The sequence below is a fragment of the Hippocampus comes genome, unplaced genomic scaffold (genome assembly GCF_001891065.2).
Source record: "Hippocampus comes isolate QL1 unplaced genomic scaffold, H_comes_QL1_v1.1 scaffold249, whole genome shotgun sequence".
Classification (NCBI taxonomy): domain Eukaryota; kingdom Metazoa; phylum Chordata; class Actinopteri; order Syngnathiformes; family Syngnathidae; genus Hippocampus; species Hippocampus comes.
The window spans coordinates 1,857,615-1,882,384 of NW_017805035.1; the positions used below are offsets into that span (position 1 = coordinate 1,857,615).

Genomic DNA, 24,770 nt, shown 5'->3' on the forward strand with positions numbered 1-24,770 from the left:
GTCAAATGTAAAACAGCGCCATACTGGTGTTCGCCCTTTAGCCAAAATGCTAACATTAGTGCTAAGCTAACAAGGCTAGTTCCATGCTCCCAGTTGTCCCCGTGTCTGAATTTTTGCTCTGCCATCAGCCTGCTATGTTTGCTTGGCCTTTTAAGGCGGGCTTTTCCCGAATTTGCCTGTGTCACTTGTCATGTAAACTTGATTTTGGAAATAGTGCAAACTTTTAATTGGAGGAGGCATTTCCTATCAGGGGCTGACAGAGAGGCAACTTGTGGGGATTTTTATTAGATTTTCCAGCAGAGTCCAGTGCTATTTTTACACGCTTATGCCCCGGGGGTTCACCCCAAATTGAATTAGGCGATTATCACAGCTCAGCACAGGTGGCAGATGTTTGATGGGAGGTGGAACGGAGGCGCAAAGAACACAACCAGACTAAGGTGCTCTTTTGTTGTTCACTCGTTGCTTTGTACGCAAACACATTCAGTTGGCATTTGAGCTATTTAGCATATTTGCTCAAATAGATTAGTCAGGCATCAAGTGTTGCTTGGGAAAAAACAAAAACCCACCCTTTTTTTTTCTTGTTGCGAATTAGTTAGCATTAGCACCGCTAATTGACCAATCAATGGACATCGGTGTGTCAAGCTCCACACAGACATTTGGACCGCTAAACACCTCCCTCCATTCGAGGTCTTCCTTCAAATTCACACCTGGCACAGCCGGTAACTGAGTAAATAAGCTTTTATTTTCGGTGAGACAGTAACCATCAACCAATCATCAACAAACGTGTGTACGACTAAGCACCTCGCTCAATTAGAGGCCTTCCTTTAAATTGTCACCTGGCACGACTGGGACTTTTTTTAAACCTCCCAAATAAGGTCAAAGATGACTTAAAAATAAAATCTAAACGCGACTGAGCTAAAGAAATCCCTCCAGCCACCGTTTGAGGGATTGTTGCATGCGTTGTTGAGAATTGCAGTTTCTTATACCCAGGGGAATTCATTCGCGCCTTGTACGAATCGGAGGAAAACTGCGAGGTGGACCCCATGCGAACGCCTCCCTCCGTGCTGCCGGACCACCAGGCCAACCTGAGAATGTGCTGCGAGCTGGCCCTCTGCAAGATTGTTAATTCCCACTGGTGAGCGCACAAATATCACATCACATGTTTCACAATTCACCGACCACCGCACAACAAAAGTGGATGCTTTTTTTTTTTTTTGCTGTTTTAACCATATATTTGGTGATTTTTGACACGTGTTCGTACTGTCAAATTTCAGTCTGTCTTTTTTGTCTTTTTTTGTCACATTTAATTTTTTTATCACTTTTGGATTGCAGTCTCCTTTTTATTACTTTTTCATCTGTTTTGGTCATATTATTTTTTTCGTCACATTTAACATTTTTTTTAATCACATTTGGAATGCAGTTGTATTTTTGGTTACATATTCATCTGTTTTGGTCATATTTTTGTGCCACATTTCAAATTTTGGAGGACATTTGAAATTAGTTTGTCAAATCTGCCACATTCTTTTTTTTCAATATTTTTTGCCACAAATCTTTTTCCTCACATTTTCATTTCTTTAGTTGCATTTTGAATTTTGGTTGGGGTCTGGATGGCTCAGTGGGTAGTAACCCTGACTTCACACCAGGCCATGATCCGTGATCAGCAGCATCCAGTTGGGTCCCTCGGCAAGACCTTTGATGCTATTTGTCATTTTTCAGCCACTGTGGTGGGTGGGTTGCATCAAGAAGGGCACCAGACGCAAAAATTGTGCCAAACAGATCATGCCGGCGCAAAAACTGTGCCAAACAGATCATGCGAGTAACTAGTTCTGGCGAGCCCTGACTGAAAGGGACAAAGCCCCAAGTCGAATAAAAGCATCGTGTTTTTTATTTATTTATTTATTTTGTCACATTTTCATTTGTTTTGTTTCATTTGAAATACGTTTGTCTATTGATGTTGATAACAACTTTTTTGTGTGCGCGTTTCCTGCCAGCGTGTTCCCACGTGAGCTGAAGGAGGTGTTCGCATCGTGGCGAGTGCGCTGCGCCGAGCGCGGGCGCGAAGACATTGCCGAACGCCTGATCAGCGGGTCCCTCTTCCTGCGCTTCCTGTGTCCTGCCATCATGTCGCCGTCACTCTTCAACCTGACACAGGAATATCCAGACGAGCAGACGTCGCGCACCCTCACGCTCATCGCCAAAGTGGTGCAAAACCTTGCCAACTTCTCCAAGTAGGTCAACACTCACCACCGCGTATCCGGAGTTCAAGGCTGACCTTTGATGTTTTGTGTTTTTTTGGGGATTTTGTCAAAATTTTGGTGTCAAATTTTGATTACACTCGAGCCATTTAAAAATTTTTTTTGTGGTGTCAAATCTAGTTTTGATTGTTTTACATTCATTGATTTATTTTTTAAATCTTGATTTGTGATATTTGTATTTTGCTGTCAAATTGAGATTTTTATTTTTTGATTTGCACATTTTTTTGGATGGGGTCTCAGCAACTACCCTTTCATCCACTGGGGGAAAAGGCCTTTTTTTGTCATTTTTATGTATTTGCTTATGGATTTTTTGCTTGAAAGGGTAAAAACAGCCGCATTTTGAAGAAAACAGCCAAATGATTATTGTTATTTATTTTAATTTTTTTCCATAAAAAAAAACAAAAAATATTTGGCTGTTTTGTAAGCGGTGCACGAGTGATAACGGAAGCGACATGTACACGGCGGCCCCCGTTCAGGTTCGGCAACAAGGAAGAGTACATGTGCTTCATGAACGAGTTTGTGGAGCTCGAGTGGGGCTCCATGCAACAGTTCCTCTACGAGATCTCCAACCTGGACAGCGTCACCAATGCTGGCGGCTTCGAGGGCTACATCGACCTGGGCCGGGAGCTCTCTGTGCTCCACAGTCTCCTCTGGGAGGTCATGGCCCAGCTCAGCAAGGTAGCCGCCGGCACCTCAAGCGGGAAGGCTTTAACTCCTGAACTTGACTTCATTCATTGTCTTGTCCAATACGTGCAAGACTTGTTTTCATCATTCATCAAATCTTCCACTTTTATTTTGGTGCTAATACTGAAAAACATTTTTGTCATATTTATGTTCCTGTCACATTTTCATGTTTTTGTCAAAAACAAATTTTTGTGTGGTTACATTCAGATTTTTGGGGGGTCAAATATTGAGGTTTGTGTCACAGTTTGATACGTTCGTTCAGTTTTTTTATTTTTGTCTCATACTGATAAATGTTCTCACATTTTTGTTTGTTTCGTGGTATTTTCATCCGTTTCTCAAAATTTGTTTTCTAACATTATTTTGTCATGTTTTATTTTGTGTCACACTTTGAACCGTTTGTCTTATATTGATCATTGTTTTGTCACATTTTTACTTGTTTTTCTATTCTTTGAACTGTTTTCAAAGTATATTTTTAGTAATGTTCTTTTTTTTTTGTGAATTTCTTTTAATTGTAATTTTTTTGCACATATTGTTATTTTTTTGTGACATTTTTGTCACATCTAAAACTGTTGCTGAAATGTTTTTCTGTCACATATTAATCTTTTTGTGTCACGTTTATTTTGTCACATTTTGGTCTGTTTGTCAAATTTTCATTGTTGGCACATGTTGATCATTGTTTTTAATACGTTGATCAAAATAGTATTTTTTTTAAATTCCAAACTCGTCCTTTTTGTCACGTATGTCTCATTTTGATGTTTGTCAATTTTTTTTCCTTTTTTGTCACGTTCATCATGTGTTTTGTCACATTTTGTGAACATGTCTATTTTGACAAATGAGTAGAATGTACAGATGTGTGTTCGATACATGTGAAGAGTGCTGAGAGAAGCCGAGACTATTTTCGATTAAATGATTTTGTCGCCTGCAGGACGCCATCATCAAACTGGGCCCTCTGCCCCGCCTCCTGAACGACATCAGCATGGCATTACGCAACCCGCACCTGCAGAGGCAACCCAGCTACCAGGCCGAGCGCGTCCAGGCCGAGCGGCTCCTTTCCCGGCCCTCCTTCAACCGGGGCCTCTCCTCCTCCGACTTCCACAACCTTGTCATGAGGGACCTTAACAGGTATAGCGCAGCTAGGAATGGCGGCATTTTTTTCATTTCAATAAACTAGGCTTAGAATTTTGTGGTGTGACAGTTTGTGCAATTTTTTTGTGGGGGTAGAGGGGCAAATTCTCATGTCGCTTTTGTGCCAAATTGTAATCGTTTTTTTGGCAGATTTCTTGTGTTTGAACAAAAACATGTTTTTTGGGGTGGGGGGTAAAAGTAGTTTTTTTTGAACAAGCAGAATCAGGGGATTTTGAGGCAGGCTTTATTCACTCTATTCATCAACTTAATGGAACAGAATTTCTAGGGAATCCGGTTTAGTGCCTTCAGTATTGTTTATCTACTTTTGGAGGGAAATGAGGTTCTGTTGACTTCATCAAGTCATGATCTTCAACTCTCACTGGAGCAGTTTGGATTTTGAAAACTACCCTAACGTGTTTATTTGACCCACACCGCAGCTCCATGGACGTCACCCGCCTGCCTTCGCCTACCTCCACCGGCGGGGTGTTGCCATCCCGCTCCCAGATGAGCTTTCAGGAACGCGAGCACCTCCTCCACCGAGCGTCGTCTAAAGACATGTTCTACATGTCCCGGCCCCCCCTCGCCCGCTCCAGCCCAGCCTACTGCACCAGCAGCTCCGACATCACCGAACCCGACGGCAAGGTGAGTTGCGTGGGAATCGCTCGCCATCCCATCGGCCTGGGAGATGAGTATGACCAGCATGCCGCTCATACTCCAAGGAATCTCCCATGACCAAGTCTACAGTGAACCCCCGTTAAAAAAAATAATAATAATCTCTCGCAAATTAAAAAAAAAACAAAAAACAAACATGAACTTGTTTAACACTTTCCGGGACAGCGGTTAATACAGTGGACAGCTTATCATGTTATTAGGTTACAGTGTGCATGAAAGGCTTAAAGACGCTTTTTGAAAAATCTAAGCGCCTCTTCTCGCACTCCTTTGCACAGTTCTCCGAGCAGGTAGCTTTGTGCTAACATAGAATGGGAAACACTATTGACAGGCTAATGGAAATTAGCATAGAAGTCATTCTAAACCTTGAAACAACTGCTATTTCACACATATGGAACAGCAACGCATTCAAGCAGAGCATACAACAATACTTCCAGGCATGGATTCTGGCTGTGACGTGGAAATGATGAGGATTACTAGTTGGGGAGCTTCTCTTCTACACTGAAGGCGTCCAAGTCGAAATTTGAACTTGTGGAACTATTAAAAAAAAAAAAAAAAAACATTTCAAGTAGATGTACAGTAATTAATTGATTAATCATCGACTTATCTTTTTTGGTGATCAATTTAACATTTAGAAACCTTGTTGAACTTAAAATTGTCAAAATTTCAGTCTCTCATCTGTAAATAATGTTTGATTTCTGTTGTGTCTTTGTGTTGAGTCAAAATCAAAATTTTGCAACCATCACGTTTTACTTTGGAAAACAATAATCAACATTTTTCCCAGTTTTCTGACACATGCTAACAACCAAACCGGTTGGATGATAATCAATTAAGATATATGCATTTATGCAAGTAACGTCCCTTTTTGGAATAGAGGGATGGAAACTGAGAAAGTATTGTTTTAATGCAACTTATTGATTAGTTAAAAAAATCTTAAACAGATTAATCGATAATTAAAATAATAGCTAGTTGCAACCCTAATTTCAACTAAAGCAGATGTGCTCACACGTCCAAAATGTTTAGTAAATCTTAAAGTGTCTGTCTGGAGTTAAAAAAAAAACAAACAAAAAAAATGATGGCAGTTGGCGATATAGCACCTGGCCCAAACCAGAACCACGATATAGCGGGGGAGCACTGTCTCATGACATCTGCTTGTTGCTTCATCCTGGAGGGTATTTCCCAACAAATACTCTGCGGCATTCGCGACATCAGTGCCCGGCGGTTCACGTGGCCGCACCACCCTCACCCATCTCACCCGTGGTCATCATGGAGTTTGCGGGGCGGGACGGGGCGGGGCGGGGCGGCTCAGTGTCAGTAAAAGCCTTATCTATATGATGGACCTCCAGGATTCCCGAATGAACAGCGTGTCTAACCTGCAGTCGGTGGACATGCTCAACTCCTCCCAGGCCTCCATCGCCGGCATGGGCAGCTTCGGGGGGCTGAGCGGCGGAGGCGGTGGCGGCCTGGGTTCGGGCCTGAGCGGCCAGCTGCGGGCCGGCGGCAGGTTGTCGGCCGGCTCCGGCGGCTCCAGCGTGTCCGGCGGCCTGCGGCTGAGCCGGCTGAGCCAGATGGGCGCCGCCGCCACCGACTCGCTGTCCCAGCAGCAGCAACAGCAGGCCGCCGCCATGCGCTACCCGCTTTCCTTCCAGAATCCCCTCTTTCACCTGGCCACGGCGGACGGGCCGCAGCACCACCAGCACCACCACCAGCAGCAGCAGCACAGCCGCGCTCAGCCCCCCGCGCCCCTGCTCCTGGCCCCCGAGCCTGAGCCCTCGCACCCCAGCTACGTGCCGCAGTTCGCCCACGGCGGATTCTCCCGCAGCGAGGACCTGTCCACCCTCAGAACCCGCGACGGCGCCCATCTGGCTCAGCCCAGCATCATCCACTCGCACAGCTACAGCGACGACTACGGCCGGGCCGACTACGCCCGCCGCCAGATGTCCGTCCACATGCAGGTGCGCACGCATGCCTGCGTACTCCAATATCCACTTCATGACTGCTTCGAGAATGTCAAGGAGGAGAAAAATTGAATTTGGCGCATTTTAAAAGGCAATAAATATAGGAAAATTTGATCCAGACAAGTATTAAAAACATTTTTTTAACACAAAATTAAATTGTGAAAGCATGTTATTATCTATTCTACTCATTTATAAAGTCAAGAAATAAATATATTAAAACATTTTTTCCAATATGCATCCTAAAACAAATTATGCTGACAGAAACATTTTACATTTAGGCTCTGTTTAATAATTATGTATTGTGGAAAAATACTCAATGGATCGAAACTTTTGGATGAAAATATAAATTGTGAAACATGTCTTAAATAGAAAGTATTGGGAAAATAACCATTTGAAAAATTTGTGATTTAAAAAAAGTCATATTTGAGACAGAAAATATCAATAATAATAACAATGATGATGAGGTGGGACATGGGACATTTTGAAAATATACCGGTAAGTAAAATTGTGTATACCAGTAACTTGTTACTGTCATCATTATGACCTTTCTCTGCTGGGAAAAATCACAGAAAACTGAAATGACTGGATTATATCACACGTCAGTATCGGTTGCGACGATCAGGGAGGTTTAAAGCTAACATGCTAACATGCAGAGAAACGATTTCCTGTGTCTGTCAGGATAACATGCAGCAGCAGCAAATGATGGGACTGACCTCCCAGACGGGCACCTCCCACTCGTCCTTGGCCACCACCCCTCCGTCCACCGTCCAGCCGCGAGCTCCACCCCCTTCCGGCCAACGCGTCAAATCGCAGACGTCCCACCAGCTGTCGGTCAGCGCCGCCGCCGCGCCCCCCACGGCCGTCACCGCCAAGTCCCGGCCGCAGAGCGGAAACCTCCTGCAGTCGCCCGAGACGGCCTATGGGGTCGGGCGGCAGCCGCACGGCGGAGGTGGCCGCCAGCTGTCCGTCAAGGACAACACGGCGCCGGGGCTGCCGCATCAACAAAGCTCGGTCCGGGAGTCGGGAAGTCCGCAGGGGACGGGCAGCCCCACCACGCAGCAGTCGCCCCAACAGCAGCAGCCTCAGCCGCAGCAGCAGCAGCACCTCCTCAAGCCCAACGTCGGCAAACAGGCCAGTGGGACGACGCTTTGCCAGCACTTATTTACAAGGAAGCTTTAAAAAAAATAAAATAAAAATAAGTTCCAGGAACTTTTAGCCCCGGAACTGCAACAGAAGTAATCACATTTCACGACACAAAACAGAAGTAGCTACACTCCACCTCCAAAGTAGTCAGTGGTCATAGACAGACAAACAACAATGATGTGACAAGATACTCAATAGATTGTATATACACACACACACACACACACACACACACACACACAAAAAATAAAAACAGTTCCACAAACTTTTAGTCCTGGAACCAAATTTTTCATCTGGCTGACAACTCAGCAGAACTACCTGCACTACACCTCCGATGCAGCAGGTGGTGGTAGATGGGAAAAAAAAATCGATGATGCCTATACCAGGCATGAATGAGGAATTTTGGTGAATCAGAAAAATTTCAGAAATTATCTTTTCCGTTTTAGACAGAGCTCACCATAATGCATGTTCACAACGTCGTTTTGGCTTCACGAATTCAGATATGTGTAACGACAATTTCGTTTCACACAACTTCCGCATCTGATACTAGATCGGGAGGCGTCAAATGTGCTGGTCCAAAGCAACTGGGACTTCCTCTGAAGTTGTTCAATTTTTGCGGTGTTTGACGTCAAACGTTTAAATAGCCGTTGCAGCTTCCCTATATTTTAGATGAGCAATTTCATTCCGAGTGGGTTGCTAGCGGATTCCCTGTGCTAGTGTTGACGTTGTCTCTGGTCACAGGGGTCCCAGGCGCCTGCGACGCCGGCCAACGAGAGGACAGTGGCGTGGGTGTCCAACATGCCGCACCTGTCGGCTGACATTGAGAGCTCACGCATCGACCGCGAGGAGTTCAAGCTCAAAGAGTACTCCAAGAGCATGGACGAGTCGCGCATGGACAGGGTGGGTCGCCATCTTGCTTCTTGCTGCTGCTGCAGCACCTCGTCTACATTTTTAGGGCGCTCAAGTGTGTCTAACCGCAATGTTGTTGTTTTTTGGGGTGCACGCAAAACAATCTTGGTGCCGTCAGAGCACGTCTGTTTTTATTTTTTATTTTTTGGTAGCTCCGGTTTATTGGAAGTCATTTTTTTCGCGCACCAAATATATCAAACAGTGCGCCAAACTCCGATGTACAGTAATTTTGGTGCTGACAGAGCACTTTGTCCTTTTCATTTTTTGGTGTGCTCCAGTATGTCAAATGATTTTATTGTTTTGTAGTATATCATACTACATTGTTTTGTTTTTTGGGGGTGTTGTCAGACCACTTTTTTCATTTTTGGTGCCCTCTAGTGTGCCAGACAGGCCTGTTTTTTTGATTGGTGTGCGCGTGTCAAATGACAATTTTATTTCTTTTTTTTTTGGTGCACTGAAATACATCAAACCGCATTGTTGTCATTTTTATGCAGTTAGAGCACACGTTTTCGTTTTGGGTGTGCTTGAGCAGATCAGATGACAATGCTGCTGTTTTTTTTTACTGCACTCGATTCAAGTATTCTAGACTCCAGTGTTGTTGTTTTTTTTTTGACTGCACTCGACTCAAGTATTCTAGACTCCGCTGTTGTTGTTTTTTTGCTGGTCTCAAGTATAATTGTAGGCAAATATGTGTTTTTGTTGAAAGTTGACCACATTTTTGATTGGTCAGAAACCACCTCAACATATAAAACGCTGTCAGCTGACAATATGTGAGTTGAACTCCAGAAGAGCACCAAAAACGTGTGCTCGTCTTTCATCATGAGCGTGACAGCAGGAAGGCACAAATGGCGCTCACATCTCATCTTCACCGTCAAAATGTGGATGTCTCAAATTATTCTGAGGGGAAAACCACCAAATGTCCCAAAGGTGTTCTGGAATACAGCTTTTAATAGTGTAGTGCTTTGGCACCCCCTTGTGGCATCTTGGTGCCAAGGAACTATGTTGAAGTGAGTTGATGGGTTTCTTTTAGACTAAAGTAGTGCTTAGGAGTCATCTTGTGCCATTGGGAAAGTATCAAATGCTTGAGGATTGTTGTCAAAGGGTCCCAAAGTGTGCCAAAGTGCTGAGCGCGTGTTGTGCTCCTGCGGCAGGTGCGTGAGTACGAGGAGGAGATCAACTGCCTGAAGGAGCGTCTGGTCATGTCGCACAAGAAGCTGGAGGAGTACGAGCGCCGCCTGCTTACCCAGGAGCAGCAGACCAACAAAATCCTGCTGCAGTACCAAAACCGGCTGGAGGACAGCGAGCGCCGCCTGCGCCAACAGCAGCTGGAGAAAGATTCGCAGATTAAAGGCATCATCCACAGGTAAACGCCATGCATCGGGCCACGGCGGGGTGCTACAAGGCTGCTTTCACATAGGAGTTGTTTTCCTTCCATCACCGAGCTCCGCACTTACTTTACTCGTACACCAAGTCAAGTTGTTGTGCCAACTCCGAACTAGATCACACTGCCTTATTGTCGCTTTTGGTGCTCCCGTCGATTCACTGGAGCACATTTTTTTTTTTTTTTTTTCTTACATACGCTCAACTACTCTATATCAGCAGACAGATTTTGGTGTGCTGCAGGATGTTCGAGTGCGTTCTTTTTGTTTTGTTTCTTGGTTTTGAAGTGCACCGGTGTGTATCGAAAAACATTTCTTTTTTTGTTTTTGTGCGCTTGAGTGTATCAGAACACACTCTCGTGCTTTTGCATGACTCAAGGATATCGGATTGCATTGTTGTGGTTGTTTTTGGGTGCAACAGAATTGATCAGAACCTGTTTTTTGGAGGGCACTGGAGTATCTTTGTATGAGTGAATCGTGGAATCGTTCCTGTTGGGTAGCATTGTTATTCTTTTGGTTTGATTGAGCATTCTTTCTTTTTTTTGTTGGTTTTTGCACTTGAGTATGTCAAAGTATTTTTTGCTGTCTTTTACGTGCTCAAGGACATTTTTGTGGTTATCTTTTGGTGCTCTGGAGTCTATCAAAGTGCGTTTATTTGTTGTTGTTGTTGTTTTGTGGTGAGCTAAGTATACCCAAACAAGTTTTTATCATGTTGTGGCATTTGTCTTGTGTACTTTTTACGCTAGTTTTTAACTTTGCTTTCTTTAATGAGTTGTTTTTTTTCAGCCTCCTAGATTGCTGACAGTTTGGGCTTTTGTCAGAGCTGGCGGTCACACGTCCAAGTGTGACATGTCTAAAAACAGCTGAGCATGTCGGGGAAAACAAAATGAAGTTCCCTGACGGACAAAGTCCACGCTGCGTTTTTTTGTGTTTGCACACGATCATATCAAAGTGCCTTGTTTTTGGTGGACTCAAGTATATACCAGGATTTTTTAGCTGTTTTTTGTGCACTTAAGTAAATCATTTTTATTGTTTTTTTAGTTGTCTTTTTGGGGGGGGTTGTTTTTTTGCTGTTTGTTTTGACATAATTAAATATCAATATGCATTTGTTGTTTTTTGTTGATCTTGAGGATAACAGAACACTTTTTTTAATGAGTATATGAGAGCGCGTAATTGTTACTTTTGATGGTGGTGAGTGACCTAGAACCTGATTTTTGGTGCGTTTTTCTTTGTTGGGTGAGTTTTATAAGAGGGAGTTTTTATTTATTTGTTTATTTGTTTGATTTTGTCTTGAAATGAACATGTGACATATAATCCCCTCCAGGAAAGAAGACGCCCAATGACGACAGACGAATGAACGGACGGACGGTCATGCGTGTTCCGCCTTAAAACGTGTTCCGATCTCTCTGCGAGATTTAAAGCGCCGACCGGTCGCTACACGTGTGACAAAAAGACAGGAGGAAAGCGCTTCCCTGTGGAAATGACCAGACGCCGTGAGACCAGACACGTTGTTTGGACACATTTTTTTTGGAATGGTTGTTGTTCTTGAGCTTTGATTCGACCGCTTATAGCACTCCCAAAAAGTTGGGGGCGCAATTTTGCAGTGTTGGAGGGAATTTGGACCATGAAGCTGAAATGCACTTGGGTCGTCACAGCACAAATTTAAATTTCACCTTCTCCATAATATTTACCGGTAATTAAAAATAAAATATGAATAATCGTATCGGACTGAAACCCAATTATTTTCAGAAAGTTGTCTACAATGTGTTCACAAAACAAAAATTTTGAGGCACAAAATTTGAATGTGTAACTGCAGCGGAGGAACTTTTCTCAACTTTTTGGGAGTCGCACGGCTGTTGCGAGTTGTTTTTGGTGATTTTCCTTAATGAAAGTCCATTTCTATCATCTTCCTTTTTCTGTAATAAGACGACAGACACCCTTCAAACCAAAGAATGCGGCAGCACTTGTCTTTCCTAAATGTGGAATTTGAAAACTTTCTGGGATGCGGTCGCCACCTTGAAGGCATAGGAGGAAGAAAAAAAAAGAGGAAGTGAATTGGCCTGAAAACGATGGCTCTTTTCCATCTCCCATCACTCTACACCCATAAAAGGAGACAAACTGCCTCGGAAAAAAAAACTAATCTTTCAAAAAAAATCATAATTTTTTAAATCCATGATATCCATTTCCTTCAATTTCCTACACCCATAAAAGGAGACAAACTGCCTCAAATCTTTCAAAAAAATCATCATTTTTTAAATCCATGATATCCATTTCCTTCAATTTAATCTGGTCAATTTTATTCATACAATTTTAATGTCCAAAATAACCCTAAAATCTGAAGTCTTTTTTTTTCTTAAGAAATCATTTTATTGTCAAAATATATATTAATGTATATATCCATATAAATATATAAATATTATTTTCTAAAAGATTCTGACTTTATTCTACAAGCATATTTCTCTCAAATATAGAGATAAAATAAAATAAAGTTTTAAAAAAACTTGATAAAATAATCCTTTAATCTCGTGAATTTGAATTTAGATTTCCCCCCCACGAAAAACATAATTTTACTGTTGAAAAACATTGCTCTCACTAAAAGTCTAAGTTTATTTTTATTAGATTGCTATTTTCTCTCCGACATATTAGTCAAATAATACGTCTCTTAAATCAACTTTTTTTTTCTTGAAAATTGCTCAAATTTTCACACCCAAAAAAATCTGACTTGAATCTCAAAATATTTCCCTATTTTTGAGTCAGCCTTTGGAATTTGAAGTTGAGTCTTTTCGTGTTTTTATTGCCGTAATCGAGGGAGTAGGCTTGTGTTGGCCGACTGTCTTGCTAATTTTTTTTTTATGTCTTCTCCTCATGGCCTTAAAGCATCTTGTGTTCCACAGGGATCACTACTAGGCTCCCAGGAGCACCTTTGCAGTTATACGTCGAAATATGAATGAAATATACCGCTATTTATCATATGATAGAAGTTGTTAATATTCAATAAGAGTTGTATTGGCGAGGATGTTTTGTCGTATGGCAGTAATATCTCATCTAGTTTTTCAAATCTAATGTGTGCGATGCAAGCGACATAACAATAGTAGTACTGTATGAAATGTGAATAAATATTTACAAGAGCGAGACTATTTCATCAGCACGGTTTTGGCCGCAATAATCTATACGAGGCCGACTAGAAATTGTATTCATTTGTTGCCGTTTTTTGGAGACTTGAATTTTTTTTGGGGGGGGTGGGTACCGTAGAGAATATGTATTGAAGAGACAAAGTATATGAATATAGTATATGCAGGTGTGACAGTTATTGCCCTGAGCAACAGCCAGGGGGTTCTACTCAGGCCACAATATTAGGGACATGCTCATTGAGTTTTAGTATTTCCCATGCTGCCAGAATGTTTTGGAATGAGTCAACCACATCATATAGCAAAAGAGGAGAAACAGCTCTCACTTTTATGCGTTTTTTGTTATTATTTATTTTATTTTATTTTTTGTAGTAGTAGTAGTAGTAGTAGTATTGGGACGCTTGTACACCGAATGAAGCATCTGTTTCATCCTCTTGTCTTTTTTCTATGCAGCCAAACAATTTCCCACATTGTGACCTGAAGAGACTTGAAGTAAAAGTGCTCATAATGCTGACTTTACTTTTTTTTTCTCTCTTTCTCCCTCTTCATGTAACAAGACGTCCCCCATACGCTTCATTGTCTTTTCGACGTTTTTCAATGACATTTTCTGTGTGCTTGCTTGATGACTTCTTTCTTTCTGTCTCTCTTTCTTTCTCTCTGTCCATTTTTTTTTTGTACAAAGCAAAACTCTCAACGCTGTACACACTGTTTCTCCAATAAAACATCCAAACGCTCATGTTTGAAACTTCACCTGTGGATTTTTTGCTTTCTTTACTTTGTGCGTCCTCACTGGAATAAATGTATGTTTGTGACTGACTGAATTGGAAATGCAGACCTCCGCCAAGGAAAGTACGCCAGAAAAATCCTAACATGCCATTCCATGCCAGTCCTCTAGGTGGCAATAATGTGGATGACGGCGCCTTTTCATTTGCCTCAGCTCTGTCGCCAAGTAACCACATGTTTATTTGGAGCCGGATTCAAATTGAACATATGATCATAAAAATAGTGACTCTCAATCTTGAATTTCTGATGCACACTGGCAATTACAGGACAAAAGTCAACCCAGCCCAATTTGCATTGATGTTGAAAATGAATTTGAAACAACATTGAGTTTCTGACCCACTTCAGTTCTGAAATCAGTCCCTGTGAGGTGAAATTGAACCAGGACCACTTTGCATTCACACCATGGGTTGATTTGAAACAAGATTTGACTCTGGTTTCGGTTCACTTGCATTGCATAGAATAGCAACACATGATGAAAGTCAAACGGGTGCACTTTTCTTGTACATTGAATTGGATTTGAAACAGGTTCCAATTGTCTTTCTGAGCCACTTGAGGTGTGAGTGAATACAAGGTGGAAGTGAATCAGTCACTTTCTGCCCAGATGAAAATGCCTCCACGAGACTTTCCCACTGGCTTTTCGTGTTAACCTCCCTCTCACCCCCTTGAAATTCAAATCCTTCCCTGGCACTTTGGATTATCTTCAGGCCTGGGAAAATTGGAGAAATAGCCAGGAGGGGAAAAAAAAGTGCATCCATCAGCTTTGCGGGATCTATGAAATGATTAAGATGAAGGATTTTTTTTTTTTTTTACCCCACGAGCAGCAATTCCCAGGGGACGCTGTTGATCCAGCAACCCGACAGTTGGTTCTTTGAAAAATATTGGCATCGCCTGGCACGTTTTTTTCCCCCCCAATGAATCTGCTCATCTGTTGGTTTTTTTTGTTGTTGTTTTAGTTCACATGTTGTAATTGTCCCTTTTCCTTCTGTTATCCCGACCCCCTTCAACTCTCTTCTACCACCAACCCTCAGAAGACATGGTCAGAATCTGTCCTTAAACCAAAACCCAGGAATTTCCTTCATTCTTTCATACTCCCTAAAGGAAGGGATTAATTTTTTTTTTTTTAATATTGTGGACCCCCAGGTTAAAACGATTTATTGAATACTCCCAAATCACTGTACAGTAGACCCCCGTTATTTGTGAGGAAGAAGGACCAGGCTGGTCCGCGGACAGTGAAAATCCGCGTTTAACTGACTCGCCTTTGAAATGCATTGGGGGGGCAAACAACAAAAATTTGGGGAAAGAAAATCTGCGAATCTGCGTGTGCTGAACCCCCAGTACGCCGTCGTCCACTGAAGAGGAATTTTTATATGGTGTACAGTGGTACCTCTACTTATGAAATTAATTGGTTCTGGAAGAAATTTCTTAACTTGACAAGTTTGTAAGTAGAGACACATTTTCCATGTAAATGCCCTAATTCGTTCCAAGCCCCCCCAAAATTCAGACGTAAATGTTTCCTGAAGCATAAAAATGCATCAAAATATGAAACAAATACACGTTACAATTAGATTATTGCACAATAAATGAGAGTTGTGCATCATGTAAAAAAAACAAAGAATAAAGAATAAAAAGGGTGGTCATTTAACTTTTGAATGCGTCCTCATCGGTTTTTGCCCGAAAATGTCCAAGGCAAACATCAACATAGTGATCGATCGCCCGACTCGGGTGATTCACATTTACATAAAACTATCAGAACGTCTCATGGCCCGAGGGGTGAAAGACGCGGACGCTGCATAGACACACGTTTATCGATCTACATGCATAGACACATACGGTAAAGGTCCTTCTTAGCCAATGGGATGCCAGAATGATACTCGGTAGTAGCCAATGGCAGAGCAGCTACAAGTATGTTGCGTTCAGGAAATTCGGAGCTGTGAGTAGCAGCCCATACTGTATTTTGACCTTGTGTATCTTGAAATTTCTTTCGGAACCAGAGGCAATATTTTCCTGTTGAGGTGTTTCATAACTTGAAAATTACGTTCGTAAGTAGAGGTACCACTGTACTATCTCGTTAAGGCTCAGAGGGAGGGAAGGTTAGGGTTTGACGTTTGGGTTTCAAACCAAACTGGAGTCTGTGATGCGGCAAGTATGCCAATCCACAGAGGTTGAATCAAGGCAACTGGACATTTTTTTATTTTATTTATTTTTTTGCTTTGTGTCGTCGCCGTTGCATGACTTGTTAGTGAAACAACCGTCCTGCAGACCAATCAGTCGTTCACTCGGCTTGCGGTGAAACGGCTCCAGTTCGGGCCCCTTTTCCCATTGAATGTCAAATGGCAGTCGAGTTGAGTTTCAAAATCACTTCAACCTTCATTTGTCCAGGAGAACATCAAAATGAACCTCCGCTGTCCAAGTCAAATCCAAATGTTTTTTCTTTCTTCCCTCATGTCATAATGCTGCCTCTCCTTTTTGTTCTCCCAACCCCCTTGCAATCCTTTCTACTACCAAGACTCATGGCCGTGGAGGATGAGATACGAGGAGGACACGTCATTGAGCCAAAAACAACCAGGATTTTCCCAGATCAGGTCTGTGACATTCCGCCTTAAAACCACCTCTTCTTCTTCTGCTTCTCCTCGCTCCTCGTCCTTCTTCTTTCTCTTCTTTTTCTGATTTTCCCCAATGTGGGCTGCTCTTGTCCATTTTGAGCATGCGTGCTCTCTGGATTTGGGCTTTGTGCACTGGCGCTGTGGAGGTCCGTGGTGGTTTTGGTGGGCCCTGTGCTGTTTTCCTCCTTTTGCCGCCGAGCATGACTCCGCCAACGACTTCTTCGCACACTCTGCAACCGAGCGACGCTGACGCACGCGCACGTGGTGGTTCTCCATTGCCCCTGTTTCATTCGCCGCTTTCGTGACCCTTCTTCACTGTGGCTGTGTTGGGAATGATTCACTCCCTAACCTCGATGGGCCCGATTCGCACATTCTCACTTGACTTTTTTTAGGCCGCCTGGACGTGCGCACTTTCCATTTACGTGGATGAGCCCATCCAGGCTTCTGTTCTACACGCCTAATTTTTGAATGAATTTGGCCTTACCGAAGCGACATGATTCATTGAGAATGGAGGCTGTTTGGAAATCCTGGAGCATGAAGTTTTCCCAAGGCTGGTAAATGCTGTTGACATCCACAAAAAAGCGCACTTTAAAGAACCTGTAAAGTCTATTCTGAGATGAATTTGTCAATACATTCTCGATAATCGAAGATGGTTTGCTTAAAACTTACGAAAGACCGAGGACTCAAAGATATCATGTAAATCTGTTTTGCACCTTTTCTGATATCGATTTATTTGCTCTGGCGCAATTGGTGCATCAGAGGTCATCTGACACAATTGTGACGTGCGGTTAGCTAGCAAGCTATACCTACAGCCTCAAGTGCAACTTCCTTTTGGCTAGTTCAATATGGCTGCTTTAGAGTGCCTCGTTGTCACTTGTGAGTGCATGCAAGTCCCAGAGAAATAGTGGAAGCGTGAGGAGGAGGAATCCATCTTGACAGCCAGTGTGTTGACAGGGGCCTCGGGCTGATATGGCTGGTTTAGAGTGCCTCGTTGTTGCATTTACTTTCACTTAGCAGGGACATTAAATGTGAAAAGGCAGTCATTCAAAAGGCACCGTGCAGTCTTGTTTGGTCAGGGAGCGCTGAAGGCCGACTCCCACCAAAAGGCCACTATCCGGGCTGCAGTTGCTCAGGATGTCATTGCCATGGGGAGCAGTATACATACATTCACTGCCCTGGAGCATAAATGGAGAGACTTTGCACACCTGCCCAAGGCAGCATGATCATTTAACGAGGAAGAAGTAGAATCCACACTTGGATGTACTTGGAAAGGAGATACAAATGAAGGTAAGTAACCACGATAACTGCTGCTTGAGAGCATAGAATTTATCAAGGATTTAATAAAAACTGGAAACAGCATTTGTCAATAGAAGGATAAAAATTGGACCTGGACCTCTTTGTGTTCACATTGTGAGTTCATTTCATACGGGATCCAGTTCTATTTCTGGGTGACCTCAGTTGAAACAACGTCTTGCAGTCAAGGAAACCTGGGCACTTGATTTGAAACACGATCCTGTTTCATTTTAGTCCACCTCAGGTGCGAATGGCTTCTGAGTCAATATAACATAAAAGTCAACCTGGACAACTTTGCGTTCACATTTTGAGTTGATTTGAATCAAGATCCAGTTCAAGGTAAAAAGTGAAACAGGAAACAGAATACAGTTTTCCTTGCTGGTCTACTTCAGGTGTGAACGGTGCCTCTGTCACTACAACCATTTGATGTGATTTGTATCAGGATTCAGTTCCATTTCCGAGCCACTTTGGGAATGAATTCCAACTCAGTTCATGCGATGGAAGTATTGCACAAAAGTGAATTTGACTTGGTGAAAGTGAACGTGAACCACTTTTTGTTGACATTTTAAGTTAATAGGAAACATGATCCTGTTCCATTCTTGGCCACTTTAAATATGAATGGCTCCTCAGTGGACAGATTAGCAATACAAGGTGAAAGGCAACCTGGACAACTTTGCATTCACATTGTGAGTCTACTGAAACCAGGATCCAGTTCTGCTTCTGGTCTACTTCAGGTGTAAGTGGTGCCTTGGTCAGTACAAGGATGAATGTTCGCCTGGCCAATTTGGTGTCCCCATTTTGAATGAATTTCAAACAGGATCCGTTTTAATTTCTGGGACACCTCAGATGTAAACGGCAGCTCAGTTTGTACAGTGGAGATATCAAACTAGAGCGAATTCGGGCCGTTTTACCTTCACATTGAAAGTTGATTTGAAACGGGGATCCAGCACAAGGTGAACATGAACCTGAACCACTTTGTGTTTACCATAAAAGTCTATTTGAAACACGATCCTGTTCCGTGTTGGTCCACTTCTGGTGTGAATGGCTTCTCACTGGGCAAAATGAGCATACGAGATGAAAGTGAACTTCAACCACTTTGCATTCATATTCCGAGTTGATTTCAATCAGGATTGAGTTCAGTGTCATTCCTCCCATTTTCTGGCATTCTTTGTGTGGTGTCGTTTTGTTCTGGTTTAACGCGAAGCAAAGCATGTGGACCATAACTTTGGCCCTCCAACGATGGGCGCATGTTGCTGTTGCGCGCTGCATGAGATGTTGTGTTGCTTTCACCGCACTGATGATGTCATCTGCGTGTGTGTGTGTGTGTGTGTGTGTGTGTGTGTGTGTGTGTGTGTGTGTGTGTGTGTGTGTGTGTGTGTGTGTGTGTGTGTCTGTGTGTGTGTGGTGTTGCTGTTGTTGCGCCTTTCTCCTCTTCCTCAACCTCGTCCTCGTCCTCCTCGTATTTGATCCTCTTGTTGACGAGATACGGTGATTTCTCTTAGGGGAGGCGTCAGTCCATCCTAGTGCAGCCTCGTCTCGCCCCCGTCCCACCCCGAGTGTCCAGGTAATAACCCAAGCCGACAAACTCTCACCTGCTCTCTTTCTCTTTGTCTCTCTCTTTCTCGCTCGCTAACTTCATCATTCCCCTCGATTCTCAGTGTGTGTCCCTGTCGCTCAGTCACTCGCACACTTTCCATTTACCAGGCCATTCCCCTCTAAAAGTCACATCCTAGAAAATTCCGCAACGCAGTTTCACCAACAAGAAAAAAAAAATGTGTTGCAGACATGGGTGTCAAACTCAAGGCGTCTTTGGGGTCCCGATCTTGCCCTCTGCGTCATAAAAGCCTGCCACAGATTTCTAAATGTGACCATAAAAGTGGCAAGAAAGAGATTGAAGCATATTTTTTTGAAAAAAAAAATCTGTCAAACTGCCGCTTATTGAAGTGTCAAGTCACTTCATTTAAGTTCACCGCCACCATGAATTGCTCAAGCTTGCGCTTGCAAGTCAAAGCAAAAACGGCTCGTATATGGGCAAACTCCTACGTTGAGGCGCTCGTATCTCAAGGCACCGGTGTGCTGTCTGTCAACGATGAAATGAACTTTTGTTAATTGTCTCCGCTGTAATGCTCGAGTAGCGCCAAAACTAACATGCCAGTTGAACTTGATGTTGAGCTGACAAAGTTCAAATTCTCATTGCCATCTTCCTTCCCGCTCATCTCACTCACGCTGCCAAGTCAAACAAGGGAATCATGGGAAATCTCCGTATCCGACCTGAACCTTCCCTGGAGAACACGGATGGATGTGCACACCTTTTCTTGCGTCTTCTATACGTGTCCTATTGACATCATTTTTATGTGTGTGTGTGTTGTGTGCATGCGTGCGTGCGTGCGTGCGTGTGTGTGTGTGTGTGCGTGTGTGTGTGTGTGTGCGTGTGTGTGTGTGTGTGCGTGTGTGTGTGTGTGTGCGTGTGTGTGTGTGTGTGCGTGTGTGTGTGTGTGTGCGTGTGTGTTGGGTGGTCACGTGACCTATTTGTGTTGTCTTTTTGTACTTTTCTAGTCGTATAAAAACAATTTTGTGCTAATAAACAAAGAATGGGCACACCGCCCTGCCCTACCTTCCCCCCACCCCCTCTTCCCCGCAGAGTGTGAAGTTAACATGGGTAAGTTTTGTTTTGTTGTTGTTTTTCCCCCTCCGGCGGGATGTTCCGTAAACATTCCAAGCGAGCCGGCGAGCGGGCGGGTGTACGTCGTGTCTTTGTCCAGCTGCTTGGCGCCTCGCCTTTAATACACATGTGTGCGCCACCTCCGAACACACATTGTGCATTAAAAGCGCTATTTGTTGTGTTGACCAAAAACGGTTTGTGTGGTTCTGATTGAGAAGGGAAAGTTTTTATTTTTTAATTTTTGCATTGAGTTGCTCTCGTTTTTGTTGTTGTCGAAGGCAACCTGACACGCGCACACGCACCCACACTCCATCAGATGATTTACTGTGATGCTTGTCCTTCTCTCCGCTGTACGCAAAACCACCCCACCCCGACCCCAACCCCACATCTATTGACAGTTCTGTCTTGTTGGACACCTCCTCGTCCTCCCCCCCCCTCTCCCACCATCTGCTGTGTATCAGAAGCAATCCTGAAGCCGCCTTCAAGTACTTTTCTGTCTTCCTCTAAACGACCACCACCACATTTTTTTTTTAAAAATGACGGTGAATATATCTTCCAGAGAGAAATACGTCTGATTTATTGACACGTACAAGGCCTGAACTCTTAATGTGGGATGTAGCGGATAAAGAAAAAGTCTACACACCCCTGTTGAAACGCCAGGTTCTTGTGACTTTAAAAAAATGAGATCAAGATCAATCATTTCAAATGCTTTCTGCACTTAAATTCGATTGAAGGTCCCTTAAACGCACTTTTAAAAGAATACAAAAACATTTAAAAACGCAATATATTGATGAAGAGTGAAAGTGATGGATGGAAGTCCAAACCATTTTTTTAAAAAGTAGAGGAAAAACTGGAATAACTCAGAAAACAAAACAAAACAAAAAAATCTGCAATCTTCAGGGACCGTGAAACAGAACCACGAGAGAACGCCGGGTTTACTGTTTGTGGATTAAGAATGCAACTAAACCAATCATCAATCTCCATTCATCTTGGGGACCCGCCACATTGGGCAATATTCGCCTTAGCGAGCTACTCCGACGAACATCAAAAGTGTCACGTGACCGAAAGAGGCCAGCCGACTCCCAGTGTACACAGCACCTGCGATAACCGGCACAACTGCGGTATGATCGCATGACAGTTTGAACAACATTTGAGCAAGTTCAGGGTCAAACGATCATCTCATCAACCTGCAGGAAAAAAAAAACGAGAGGGGCCATGATTGGAGTTCAAAGTACAAAAAAAAAAAAAAGTCAAGTTTTAATTAACCCTCTCATGCACAAATAATGATAACCTGCAACCTGATGACCTCACAAGCTGTTCACTGTAGTAACCGCTGTCTCCGAAAAGGTTAAAAAAATGGAGGGACGGGGGGGAGGTTCACAAATATAATTCAATTCAATTTGATTAGAAAAGAAAAAATAATTACATAATCAACTCAAGGAACTAGACAGACTAGATAATAATAATCATCATAATAATAATAATAATAATAATAAAAACATAAAGAAATGCATTTCAATTTAAAAAGTACAATTTTTTTGTGGGATGAGAGGCTCAAGTGGGGCATAATAATTGTTGGTTGTGCGTGTTTGGTTTTTTTTTTTCCTTGACCAGTTGCAATGCTGTGTTGCTGTGGGTGTTGTTCCCCATCCATCAGCATTTGTAACTCCTTTTCTCTCCTCTTTCTCTCTTTCTGTTTTTCACTTTCTCTCTCTCTCTCTCTCTCTCACTCTCTCTCTCTTTCTCTCTCTCTCTCTCTCGTCCTGTCTGCTTGTTTGCGACCCCTCGATGGCTCCCCTTTGACTTTCCGCTCCTCCGTCCTTTCGTCCTTGCTCCCCGTGCGCTCCGCCTGCTCGCCTCCCTCTCATCGGTCATTGAATGGCTTCTTCTTCTTCTATACGTCCACCCTCCCATACCCCCCGCCCCCACACCCGCCTCGCCCCCCCCCTCCTCTGTCTATCTGGCTAGGAGAACCAGCTTTCCTCCTTGGGTTCAGCAGACCCCGGTGTGAAAAGCCTTGAAGAAGAAGAAGGAGGAGGAGGAAGCGGCCCTCAACACCTCCTCGCCGTCACGTCTTCTTCTTCTTCTTCTCGCGACCTCCCTCCCTAGTTCCCAACGAGAGCTCCATGGCGACCGGACCACCTGGCATGGCCCCGGTGGTGGTCTCAGGGGGGTTAAACACAACACTGAGAGAGAGAGAGAGATCAAAAAGAGAGAGATGCTTTGAAAGGGGTTTTTACACACACACACACACACACACACACACACACACACACAAAACAAAGGGCTTTCTTCAACTTTGCGCTCTTGCCGGACAAGATAGCGACACACGCACGCACGCACGCACGCACGCACACACGCACACACACACACACACACACACACACACACACACACACACACACACACACACACACACACACACAGACCTTTCCCTGCAGGAGGTCTTGCACCCCTCGAATGGTCCACGGTGCCTTGGGCTTTTCCAGTAAGATCCCCAAAAATCGCCCCGCCCCCTTGTATGTTTGATTGACAGCTGGCTGACGGGTGTTGCTTTTTCCGAGCATTTTCTCTTCTCATTATCAGAACCCAAACTGGTGCTAAACAACAAATGGTGCAATTGGCGTGTGTGTGTGTGTGTGTGTGTGTGTGTGTGTGTGTGTGTGTGTGTGTGTGTGTGTGTGTGTGTGTGTGTGTGTGTGTGTGTGTGTGTATGTGACTGGCCCACTGTCCTCTGTGTGCTTTTTGTTTCATTACGGTGTCTTTGTGAATCCAGTTGTGTCAAATGTGTCTTGTTTGCCTTCCCCCCAAAATCTGCTTTATTTGTCCATTTAGTTTAACTTTGGCCAGTACTGGCCCAAGTCTTTAGGGGGCGCTAAGCAGAATTTTATTTCATACCAGCATGGCGTCACCTCACCAACCTGGCAAAAATCCAGTCGTTTACACTCAATGATAATCATTGATAACGGGGCTGTCATTGACAATATGGTGCCAAAGCACTACTTTGATGGTCGCTAGTGTTACGGCTTGACTAAATGAGATTCCTCAACTTAGTTCAACTTAGTTAATTGGAAACAATATGGCAGCAAAGCCTTGCTTTTATGCTGGACAGTGCTATTGTCTGTTCTGAAATTAGCCAAGTTCTTTGGCAACGTGAACTCGGCAGAGCACTACTTTTATACGGTTTTAGACAGTGCTACAGCCAGATTAAATGAAGCTCCTCACCTCAACATAGTTCCTTGGCATCAAGATGCAACAAGATGGTGCCAATGCACTACTTTTATAATAGACAGTGTTAATGTTTGACTAAATAACGCTCCTCTCCTTCCCGCAACATACATTAGGTACAATAGTTCCTTGACACCAAGATACCATAAGATGGCACCAGAGGCACTACTTTTATATTAGACGGGGCTTTGGCCTGAGCACCAAACAGCAAATATTGAAGGGTAGATTCCCTCCAAAAAAGAAACTCTCAATTACACACGGAAACACTTTCTAGGATATTGATGTCATCTTTTTCATTTATTTAATTAAGGTTAACGTGTTACAAAGATTCTCATGCTTTTTGGGACGCTTTGTTTTTGTTCAAAAGCAACATTATCAGCTGCAACTTGAATTGGCTTGAATGCCCCCCCCCCCAAAAAAAAGGGATGAAAACTGCTTTTTTTCTGTCTTGTTTCAGTCATGTTACTTGTTGGTCTTGTGGTTGACTTGTTGTTTATAGCTTCACACTCTAGGGGGCGCTCCAGTTAATGGGGGTGGACGCATGCATAACACTACATCGGCGCTAGGGGGTGCTACATCCCCATCTAAAATGGGTGTCGCCCCTGTTCACCCACCCCAACAATTTATTTTTAATATTTATTTACTTTCTAAGTTTAAAAACATTGAAATGTTCACAAGTGGCCATTCTATTCGAGTACAATTCTTGTTCCGGTGCAGATGTACCTTGTGTGTGTTAGTGAGGGCAGGGAGGGGCAGAGTGAGTCTTTCAGTTACTGGCGCGTTAGCTAAGAGTTCGTCAAAAATTCTTACTGCACATTGGCAGCTTCACGCTCGTGGTGTGTAGTGTACTTTTTTTTAAAATGAGAAAACCTCTCAAGTAAATTTAGTCATGAAAATCGATTTTTTTCCCTGCTCCCCCGCATATCGGTCAAGCCCCCCCCCCTCCCCCCC

At 43.4% G+C, this 24,770-nt stretch overlaps 1 protein-coding gene and 1 long non-coding RNA gene across 13 annotated transcripts in view; one reads left to right on the forward strand and one right to left on the reverse strand.

Annotated features, from left to right (window-relative positions):
* syngap1b (synaptic Ras GTPase activating protein 1b) overlaps window positions 1–24,770 on the forward strand; it is a 76,853-nt gene that overhangs the window by 51,111 nt on the left and 972 nt on the right. For 3 of the 12 annotated variants that reach the window (XM_019863727.1, XM_019863725.1, XM_019863737.1), the window contains 11 exons: window positions 991–1,135; window positions 1,992–2,228; window positions 2,732–2,933; window positions 3,865–4,061; window positions 4,502–4,706; window positions 6,080–6,688; window positions 7,370–7,822; window positions 8,576–8,734; window positions 9,895–10,106; window positions 16,540–16,615; window positions 19,432–19,493. In XM_019863727.1, the coding sequence (XP_019719286.1) occupies window positions 991–1,135; window positions 1,992–2,228; window positions 2,732–2,933; window positions 3,865–4,061; window positions 4,502–4,706; window positions 6,080–6,688; window positions 7,370–7,822; window positions 8,576–8,734; window positions 9,895–10,106; window positions 16,540–16,615; window positions 19,432–19,493 (2,557 nt within the window). Of the gene's footprint in view, window positions 1–990; window positions 1,136–1,991; window positions 2,229–2,731; window positions 2,934–3,864; window positions 4,062–4,501; window positions 4,707–6,079; window positions 6,689–7,369; window positions 7,823–8,575; window positions 8,735–9,894; window positions 10,107–11,446; window positions 12,305–16,539; window positions 16,616–19,431; window positions 19,494–21,052; window positions 21,265–22,559; window positions 22,964–24,770 lie in introns of those variants that run through there. The other 9 variants (XM_019863731.1, XM_019863732.1, XM_019863729.1 and 6 more) reach the window with 9 other exon arrangements.
* On the reverse strand, window positions 14,987–16,533 carry LOC109512191 (uncharacterized). Its single transcript, XR_002167477.1, has 2 exons — window positions 16,399–16,533; window positions 14,987–15,082 (listed from the first exon to the last, which is right to left on the reverse strand). It is a non-coding gene; the product is annotated as an uncharacterized LOC109512191 (long non-coding RNA).